At 33.6% G+C, this 11,497-nt stretch overlaps 1 protein-coding gene across 2 annotated transcripts in view; it reads right to left on the reverse strand.

Annotated features, from left to right (window-relative positions):
• The window catches only part of LOC140441203 (uncharacterized), a 61,164-nt gene extending 51,023 nt beyond the window's left edge, over positions 1–10,141 (reverse strand). For both annotated transcript variants that reach the window (XM_072531777.1, XM_072531776.1), the window contains exons 1-4: positions 9,985–10,141; positions 9,867–9,930; positions 7,804–7,890; positions 7,611–7,742 (exon numbers count right to left, since the gene is read on the reverse strand). In XM_072531777.1, the coding sequence (XP_072387878.1) occupies positions 7,611–7,742; positions 7,804–7,890; positions 9,867–9,930; positions 9,985–10,012 (311 nt within the window). In that variant the 5' untranslated portion in view covers positions 10,013–10,141. The remainder of the gene's footprint in view (positions 1–7,610; positions 7,743–7,803; positions 7,891–9,866; positions 9,931–9,984) is intronic.
• Between the last annotated feature and the right edge of the window lie 1,356 nt (positions 10,142–11,497).

Genomic DNA, 11,497 nt, shown 5'->3' on the forward strand with positions numbered 1-11,497 from the left:
TTAATCAATTTATTCCACCGACACTCGTTCAAAAATTTTTAGCTTCTCGGATTTAGGATTAGTTTAAAAAAAAAACAAAACATGCCCCACCTGGACTTGCCTTGTTCACTTATACGATAATAAACAAATATCCTGTAAATGAAAAACTTTTTCTTTCGTACTTTTAATGATTGGTAGTTGAAACAAAAGTACTCATAGTTTTAAAAATATAATAGTGTATCTTCTAGTAAAACCTACGAAATAACCCAACTTACCCTCGTCCTACCGACCTATTTTATTATTATCCTGTATTACAAAAACTTTTGAAAAGCTTATAAAATTTAGACTTAAAAATTTTAACAAAAAATCAGTATTAATTTCATAGAGGTATAACTATAATATTTAGATACAATCTTCTATTTAGCAACAGACGCACAATTGTCTCTATCAACTGTGCGTCTATCTTTTTGTGGACCTTAAAGGAGCTTATGATGTGGTAGATTTGGAAATGCTATATTCAAAAATTCCAAGACCAAGCTTTTCACCGAATGCATTTACTAAGGGAAAACTCCTTCTCAATGGTATAATGCAGTCATTACTTTATTACACAAGCAAGGAGACGTAACAGATTTAAAAAACTACCGTCCTATCAGTTTGCTTCCACAAAAATTATCAAAGAAAGACTGGACGCTAAGCTAGACTTCTATCAGCCTAAAGAACAAGCTGGATTTATATCGGGATACAGCACTAACGATCTAGTGATAAAAAACCTGATAGAGAAGTCTGCAGAATACAACAAACCATTAGCACTGATATTTGTCGACTACAAGAAAGCATTCGATAACATAAGCCATCAGAAAATGTTAAAGTCATTGACAGAATGCCGAATAGACCATCGCTATATTAACATAATGAAATATATCTACCAAAATGTCACAGCTAGTGTAAGACTATCTGAACAAGAAACAAATAAATTCTGTATACAGCGAGGAGTAGGGCAAGGAGACACGTTCTCTTCAAAGCTATTCACGACACTTTTAGAACATACTTGTAAGAAGGCACATCTAAACGAGCATGGCATTAACATAAATGGAGAAAGGCTCAGTCATTTGAGATTTGTAGATGACATCATTTGCAGATGAGATGATTGCCTTATGCCCGATCGTATGGATGATGCAATAATAATGTTTGAAAAATTATATCACGCTTCCTTGGAGGTCGGACTTAAGATTAATATGAACAAGACACAGATAATGACTAATCTGGTGCTAAATTGAAATATTGCTGTTGATGGAAGGGATATTGTGCAGACTACATCGTATAAGTACATAGGACATAAAATTCAGTTGGGCAGAGATAACCATGTATTCACACAACACTCACAAAAAAGGTAGTTAATAAGATTCGCGTGACTCAGATGGCTATGGAGCACCAGATATTGGGTGTCTCTCTGAGAGACCAACCCAAATCCCAAACGAAGAAATACGTCGTAGAACAAAAACAACAGACGCTATCAAAAAAATCGCGTCGTTAAAATGGAATTTGATCGATGTACAAAACGTATTTTAGAGTGGAGACTAAGGCAAGAAGCAATACGGAGCAGAGGATGCCCACCAACTAGATGGACTGACGACCTAAAGCGTGATGATAATGATAATGATGATATTCAAAAATGGTGGTGTTTGGTATCAATATAAAAGTCTCCATGAATGTTTTAAATTTGTTTGCCACTAGAAAAATATTTTTGCGAGATCATCATAACGTTTTACATGGTCCAAGAATACTTTACAACGAGCTTCCACAAGGTTATATTTGATGCCTCCTTTTGTTTAACTTGTACACTGCGGACTTGCATGATTTGATTAGCGATGATACACAAATTATTCAAAACGCGGACAATTTATGTATTTATGTCACCCATAATACGATTTGACGATATGGATTTTAGTGTTTTACCAGAAAAGACAGCTGTGATGTGCCTCACAAGGCACAGATATCAGTCAATAATTGTTCTTTATGAAAGTGGCTAAAAACAGATGGAAATACAGGTTTGGCATTTTTTGTTTTAAGCACAAATAGCAGCAGCAATTATATGCTCTCGTGAGCTCATGGTTTTGCTCCTAACTAAATTCTCCCCGGGGAACCATGTCACGACCTAGACAATTTCGATCTACGCCTTCTTTCCCTCCCCATCCTACCCAACAAGAATATGGAGAAAACCAGATACAAAAAATCTGTAAGTTGTGAATTGGGATATTGTGGGTTATCATTAAGGTAAGAAAAAAGGGAGAGAGTCTTATCACACTTCCATCAAGCGCAAGATATATCCTACAGATCGTTCAAGTGGACGTTCCTACTGGAAGTCCTGGTACTTCTTAATAATTGGTGGCGATTTAACAGGCAAAATAGATACTAAGAAAGACACCTCTGAAATAATATTGAGAAATTTTGGAAGCAAAGACAAATGATAAAGGCATAAAACTGTTAACTTTACTTTTGTAAAACAATCTCTATCAAATGAATAGCTTTTTAAAAAAGAAAAACTACAGAATATGGATATAGGAAAGCCTTGATGAAAACACAAGGAACGAAATCGACTATTTCCATACAAATAATAATTAAAAAAAAAAAAAAAAAAAAAAAAAGATAGATCCATAGTTATATTCACCGCCTAGAAACAATCCCACTATCACAATTCAACTACCAAACAGAACTCAATATTCTAAAGCAAATAGCATCCAACAATGGGTATGACCCCAACCTCATTAACAAACTTATTAATAAGAGACAACTCAAACTATTGAGAGAGGCTGCGTTCCCCAGAGACTTGACCATTAAACCTCATTATGCTTCTTTACCTTACCTTCAAGAACGTCTTTCTGGAGATATCAGATATATCCTAAAAAGATCTGTTGAGAATACCCACATTTCTTTTAAAGTCCTGAACAATCTAGGACAATGTTTAACCAATTCAAAAGATTGCATCAACTACATGGATCGTAGTGGTGTTTACAAATTACAGTGCTCTGATTGTGATGCTACATATATAGGTAGAACCTGTAGATCACTAACTTCCCGTTCCTTAGAACACACTAAAAAAGAGAACACTTCCACCTTCTCACAACATCTTGCACAACATAAACATACCCTCAACATACCAGAAGACGTCTCTTTGTTACATAATATACCCCAAAAAAATTTTCTAAAATTAGATCTATATGAAGACTTGGAAATAGTCAAAGAAAAACAAAGAAGCCCCAACTGCGTTAATCGCCATGTATCTTTCAACCGTGACTTTCAACCCTTACACCGACAACTCTTCTCATAACCCACACTTCTCAAATTTACCGCATCTTCTTTATCTGACCTCCCTCTACAAACGTCAACACCTTAATCCTTCTCAACAATTGTTGCTTTTAAAACAACCATTCTTTCTACACTACTGTCACAACACTCCCTCCAAAAGAATTTTTTCAGCCCCCTATTGTTAACATCATATCTATTATACCTCACTATTTCATTATTTTACAATCTCCACGTTTACATCATATTCCTGTCCATTCTTATTTCTTTTCCTATTTCTCTGTCATTTCATATATCTACCATCCACTCATTAGTTCTAAACTCAGTAACCATTTAAACACAATCCAGCAATTCATCAGAATTCACTTTCTCCCACTTTGCCAAAACCCTTAGTCAACCATTGCTCCCCTCTCTTAGTCAACAACTTAGTACATCATACTCACAAATAAAATTTCAGGCTTTTATGTACCGAATTTAATATAATCAAAATATATTTTGTTCAGGGTGCTAGATGCTTTAAGCATGAAGGACTTCTTTCATCTCTAATTTTGTTGATTAACTCATTTATTTTCCTTTATCCCACTCTCCTTTATTCTTTAGTCATTTCATTTACTTTTATTCCTGCCAAGTCTCTGAGGATCTCAGCCTTTTCAATTTTTTAAATTTAATCACATATATTATAACTCTAATTCCTTCAGCCGGAAGATTTTTAATCCCATTTCTCAATCTATTGGACTCACTTATATTAAAAAATTTTTACGATACGAGCAGTATTAAACTATTACATTTAAATACGAAGTCTTACATTAGCTACAAATATATACTATTTATTTTTTTCCTTGTCCTAGATGTAAGCAACATAAAAGGACATTTCCATATATTTAAGCTAATTCGTCACAAATTACACTTTTTAGACCACACTCCATACGATAAAGAGTAACATAAGCTGCCTAATGCACACGTCATTCTCTTAAACATGTCCTTCAACAACACCAGTAATTTACATCTTTTATATCCAATATTAAATAATTATAGAAAAATTTTTTAAATCCCAACACCTGGATTGCTGTTATCATTTTAACATCATCAAAGTTTTTTAATCTTTTGGCTGTAGTAATACTATGTTTAACTAATATTGTTTCATGGTACATTGACATTTTGTTTTTGTCACCGTTCATGGGTATCTTCTTATCAATCAGTTACCAGCTGAAGTCAGTTTGAAGAGGTTTACTCTCCGGACACTGGAACTCACTTAAGCATGGGTGTATGTTACCTGAAGTAAAATTTAATTAAAATATTAAACATCATATAATATTATTAACATCATGTACAATCTTTGGTAACACATTACATTTTAAAGGGTTTTTACCCAAATATTTTGGTGTCTCAGGCATGGTAACCTGTAAGTATAACCATTTTGTTTTTTAACCTTAGTCAAAATTTTAAACCACGTTTGCTGTAATTAAATGGTTTATACTTATTTTAGGTATTTTAACCTGATGATGGAACAGTTGTTCCGAAAACGTTCGTGCTTTTAATGTTGCCCTTTTTGGGCTAACCTCTTTTTGTTATACGTGGTATACAGCCAGCTGCAGGAATTATTTTCCTTGTGGATTTTAAATAATAATTATTTAAAACTTAAACCAGTTTAGTACACGCAGTGATCATAGGTTATTAAGAGCGAAAATAACAATATCGTCCGAAAAAGAAAGACTCAAAATGATAAATAAGAAACAACCAAAGAAATGGACAAAACAACAACAACAAACATCAATATATTAAACAAACAAATAGTCAACACAATGCAACGGGCTCAAATATTGTCCAAGAAACAAAAAGGATGATAAACTAAGTCAACTTACGAAAAACAGTATAAGCAAAAAAGCGCTAAATAAAATATATAAGACGATCACAAAGGCCATGAGAAAAGACATAAGAAACTACAAAGCAAACAAGCAATAGAGCAAAACAAGGACATGAAAGTTTTAAGAAGAAGCCTGCAAGAGGAAAAATAGAAATTTTTAAATAAAAAACAAACTAAGATACAGAGCTGGAGAACAAACTACAAACAGAGATGAAATATTAACAATAGTCTAAGAGTTCTACACAGAATAATATATACTTCTCCAAGAAATTAACGCACCACTTCAATAAATCAATTTTATTTGTAAACAGGCAAAGAATAAAAAATAAAACTTCAGCAGATTTATTCTACATTTTATTAGTAACTATAACAATTTGTCTAATCATCAGAAAATGTTGAAGTACAGGAGAAAAAAAAAATAAAGCGGAAAATTCTAAAAAAAATAGTGATAGGAAAAGTAAACTAAAATATGAAAAAGGTCTTAATAACGAGTGTTTTTCACCTCTACTACATATAACAGTCTCACATCGTTGGTCCATACTTAATATTAATTGCCGTATTTCATATTGGTCTAGTTCTCTCCAAATCTGGATCAGCCTCTCTCCCACTTCCTGTAAGTTGTTTGGTTGGATCCGTGTTGCTCTCAATCGCCTACCAAGGATATTCCAGAGATTTTCAATCGGATTTAAATCCGGACTATGTGCTGGCCATTCCATGGTATTAATTTCTACCTCTTCTAGATAATTTCTGACGATCTGTGAATCGTGAGGTCTGGCCTTATCTTGCAATAGTAAGAAATTTTCACCGATATAAGAAGCGAATGGTAATACATGTTGCTCCAGAAACTCCAATATGTACCTTTCAGCTGTAACAGTTCCATTTTGTATGACCACTAGGTCCGTATGTGCGGTCAAAGGAATACCACCCCACACCATAACGGATCCGCCACCAAAAAATGTGGTGTGAGAAGTTACACTGAGCATATCGTTCGTTGGGTCGTCGCAACACACGCACACGTCTGTCGTTATTCTACAAACGAAATCGGGATTCATAAGTAAATAGCACTCGTTCCCAGTCAGCCTCTAACCAATTAACGTGTTCTCTGGCAAAATGTAGTCTCCCCCTTCGATGCTCTGCAGTTAATAGAGGACCTTGGGCGGCAATCCTAGGTGTTAAGTTGTATTCCCTAAGTCGCTGGCGAACAGTTTCAGTACCAATTTGTAAGGCATGTACGTCTCGAAGCTGAATTTGTAGACTTCGATGTGTTACAAAACGTTGTCGAAGAGCAGAAATTCTTAAAAATTGATCTTGAATAGGAGTAGTTACCCGCTTTCGTCCTTGCCCTGGTCTGCGAGTATGATCCCCTGTTTCGAGGAATCTTTCTAATACCCGTGAGACGGATGTGTGGGACACATTAAACTGACAACCAATTCTTCGGTAACTCCAACCTTCTTCCGACAGTATCACTACTTGGGCACATTTATCTCGGGTTAAATTACGTGATTGACGCTCCATAATAAACACAATTAACAATAATCAACAATTAAACAGTAGTCGAATAAAATTTGTGAACACTTGGAAATTAGTATATTTATAGAATTAGTAAATTTTTATTTAATAGTTAATAATATAAAATAATAATTAAGTTAATAATAATAAATAGTTAATTTCTTGGAGAAGTGTATATATATATATATATATATATATATATATATATATATATATATATATATATATATATAATTATACCGGGTGGTAAACTGAAAAAACGATCCATAGGAAACTCTATGGGAAATTCTAAATTGTTGAATTCCTACTTCCCTAATTATTTTACTGAAAAATGTGTTATATTCTTGCAAAGTGTTCGATACATATTTCAGTCCTCTACAAATAATTTTTCTTGACTTTTGTGTAAAACAATTAGGACAGCAGAAATTCAACAATTTAGAATTTCCCATTGAGTTTCCTATGGCCCGTTTGACGATTCACCACCCTGTATATATATATATATATAAATATATATATATATATATATATATATATATATATATATATATATATATATATAAATATAAATATACATAGATGGTAACGAAATAGCCCAATAGCCCATCTCCGATGCATCTATTCTAGAATGAATCTAGAATAGTCTCTTTTGTTTAGAATGGACCAAAAAATTAAATAAAAATTGTCCGTGCCAAAATAATTTATTCTTACAATTTGTTTAAAAAAAATTCTTAAAATTTGAGGTGATCTCTTGAACCTTATTTTGAGGTATCTTATGAAAGTAAATATGCAAAAAAATCTCATGGGAATATTTTTCCGAACGAACCCGAGCTTTTCGCCTTGTCTAGGAATAGGTAAACCTGTCTACAAATTATCTTAAACTTTTAATAGTTTTTTTATAATTCTACTGGACTAATAAGGTCAAAATCGCTTTAACTAAAAGGTAAAAAACCTTTACCTTGTATATCTAATCTCGCTTGGTAACTTTTTATTTAAACATGGTATTCTTCGCGGCTGGTTATTTTTTTCCAAACGGGTCTTGGTTTTATTGTATGTCGTCACCAAGTTCTTTAGACCATGATTTATTAACCTAAAATGATCAGAACTTTCGTCTGTATTCAAATATTTTAAAATGTATTTGAATATCTTACTCCTTATCCTTCTGCAAATGTTCGTCCTTTAAATACAGAGACTTAATTGATGATTTATTTTTTCTGTTTGGAGATTTACGGGACATGCTAGAATAGAAATATGGATGAATTAGAGAAAGAAATGACAAATATTACAATGTAATTATTACATTGTAATATTTGTTATTTCTGTGTGTGTTCTGTGTGTTTTACTCGTTTGATCGAGTAAAACACACAGAATTCATAGAAACCTTACACAACATAGTATAGACTATAACACGGTGGCCCTTATTAAAAATCTATATTGGGATCAAGTGGCGTAGATTAAAATAGACAATCGTATAACAGCAGAAATGTCAATAAAAAGAGGAGTTCACCAGGGCTGTGTACTTTCTCCACTATTGTTTAATATATATTCCGAAAAGATCTTCCAAAATGCCCTCGAAAATATTGAAAAAGGAATAAAAATCAACGGAGAATATGTAAACAATTTAGTATACGCAGACGATACCATCATTATTGCGGACAGTGCTGAGGGTTTGCAACGACTTTTAAATGCCATAACTAGAGAAGGAGATAGCTTGGGGCTGAATACAAACACAAATAAAACAAAAGTAATGGCCGTTACACGTGCACCAAATTCCGACATTAATATTCGTATCTACAACAAACAGATAGAATCCGTACAAAAAATTCCGGATTTTGGTTGCTGGATAACAAACGATGAACGTTGAAATACGTGTCCGTATGGAGTATGGTAGGTCCGCTTTTCAAAGAATGAAAAAAATCCTAATAAACTCTGCCTTATCGTTGGATATCCGATACCAATTTGTAAAAACATTCATTTATACCATATTGCTATACGGAGTGGAAACATGGACTCTCGGAATCACAAGTATGAGACGTGTAGAAGCCTTTGAAATGTGGGTTTTTCGAAACCAGAAAAACGAGTTATCTAGGACATATTTACAGAGGAGAAAAATACAACTTCGTACGACTGATAATGGAAGGGAAAGTGGAAGAAAGAAGAGGTCCAGGAAGAAGAAAAATCCCGGCTGAAAAATGTAACAGACTGGACAGGCATAGAGACACATTCTATACTAGGAACAGCTCAAGATAGAGAGCAATTTGCTGTAGTTATAGCCAACCTTCAGTAATGGAAAGGACACCTTAAGAAAATAGAACTATAATTCGCTCAACAATAACGTATGAAAGTGAGACTTAAACACTGAACCAGCGTGAAACAACAAAATTATTAGTCTTAGAATGGAAGATTCTCGAGACGACTTTTGGGTCTTGTAGAGTCGAGATAATAGGAGAGTAAAAACAAATACCTAACCAAGAACTGCGAGCACTCTCTAGGAAGACGAAAACATACTACGATACATCAAGGCAAATCGTATAAGATGGACAAGAAATGTACTAAGAGCGAATAATGAAAGATTACTAATTACGAAATACTGAAAAAGGCCTGATGGCAGGTCAGTTAGCCGCCCAAGAAAAGGATGAAAGGATGCAGTAACGAGTGATCTACGTAAGATGGGGATGCAACAATGGGAGATTGTTGCTCAAAACCGGCAAGAGGGGAGGAAAATAGTAAATGATGCCAAGACTCACTTAGAGTTGTAGAGCCAGAAAAAGAAGAAGAAGACTTTTCCTGAATCAATTTGTAGAAAAATCATTACAATATGAAAACAAAACTTTAAGACAACTATTACTATAATACCTATATAAAGACTTGAAATAATTATCTCTCGGTAAAACCGACAAAAAATATATACAAATCAAATAAATATATAGAACGAAATATTATGAAACTTTTGCTACTTTGTATAGATTGGTAAAAAGTAAATCGATGTTCTGAAGTATAAATATACGGTTTTATGAACAGTGAAAAGAGTTATAGTAATATAAGCTTTAGAAACGTAGATTGACTATTGAAAAAAAAAAATAACTAAGTACGAAAATATAAAAACTAGGACATACAAATATTAAGAAATACAATTAAGGACACAGTACAGAATGGGTTATGGATCACTCATACATACATAGTAGAAAATAGAAGATTTACGTTAAAAACTTACGAATTTCCTCTGTTTCTTGCATGACTTTCATCAAAATTTCTTAAATCAATATAATCGTCATTAACTAAAAGGTAAAATAAGTATTAGCCTTCCAAAAAACAAATTTAAAAAACTGTACCTGTAACTTTAGGTTTTGTATTATGCATATTTTTGATCCGGAATTAACATTTTTTTTATTTCTAAATTGAATCTGAAAAATAGCGACGGTTTTTCTTTTACAAATATAACAAATATATAATATTATGGTATGACAAATAACTTGACGTTTAGTGACATTTACATACTAACTTTTGTACGTTTATGTAATTAAAACGTTATTGGTTAAAATTTGAGCTACTCGTGTTTCTTTGGGGGTATTTGCAAAAGTCGGAAAATCTGTTGGGAGTGTTTGACAACAGTTTTTGTCTTAGTTGTATATATTACAAGAAATAGAATATCACGTCTTGCATTTTTCGGGTGCATTTTTTTAGTCAAGTTAAGTTCCAATATTCTAGGGTGTACCGAGGCTGGCACCTTAAAAATAAGGTTGCTATTAATTTTTGAGTTTATCTCGTGAACTATAAGGATAATCAAGTTACTATTAACACGCTGGAGAATGTTTTTGAACCATATGTCTCCATGATAGTCCTCGGTTTTCTTCGATATAAACAAGGGCACCATTTTGCATATCTTGCATAAAAAAGTTGGCTATTACGGGTGATAGTGGTGAACCCATCGGTACTCCTTCGACTTGGACGATACCTATTTCATCTACAAGGACCTCTGGTCCTTGTAGATGAAATAGGTATTGTTTAAGCAATACCTCGTCAAGTTTATTGTATCCTGTGGTATTGGATATTTTCTACGTATAATCTCTAATGATTCTTCTACTGGGACATTGGTGAATAATGAGATTACATCAAAGCTCACTATTAAGCGTTCTCACTATCGTTTAGAATGTTCATTATTTTTGTGTCGTAGTCTTCAATGTTCATTATGGCAGTAGCGTTGCCCTTGTCAGCTGGAACGTATCTGGAGAAAACAACGAAAGCCAAAATACAAGCGTCAAACATCAAGAAAGAACAACAGATTCAGCTCATTCCACGAGAAAAGTCGTCAAGATGTCCAAAACTTTACGGTTTACCCAAAGTACATAAGGCAGAACTACCATTACGACCAATACTCGTATTTCGGTACCTATTGGTAGGTATTTTGTTTTTTCTGTATTAATTTCTAGTCCGTATTTTCTATATTCTTTTTGTAATTTCCTTGCCATGTACTCCAGATCATCTTTATCGTTTGCTATAACAACCTGGTCATCAGCAACCTGCAATGTATACAAGCAAATCTCTCCAAGGTCTACGCCCATGCCTCTGCATTTTCATTTCCACTCTTTCAATGCTTTTGCAACATATATTTTAAACAAGGTCGGTGATACACCACACCCCTGACGCAGACCTTTGTCAACCAGGAAGCTTTGCGATAGTCTGTTTTCATTTTTTATTTGTGATGTTGACCCTTCATTCAAATTTCTTAAGGCTTTTATTAAGGTGACACTAATATTCGTCTGTCGTAACACGTCCCAAAGTTTCTTTACAGGAACTGTATCGTACGCCTTCTGCAAGTCAATAAACATGAGGTGGGTTTCTTGA

This window comes from Diabrotica undecimpunctata, chromosome 5, assembly GCF_040954645.1.
Source record: "Diabrotica undecimpunctata isolate CICGRU chromosome 5, icDiaUnde3, whole genome shotgun sequence".
Classification (NCBI taxonomy): Eukaryota; Metazoa; Arthropoda; class Insecta; order Coleoptera; family Chrysomelidae; genus Diabrotica; species Diabrotica undecimpunctata.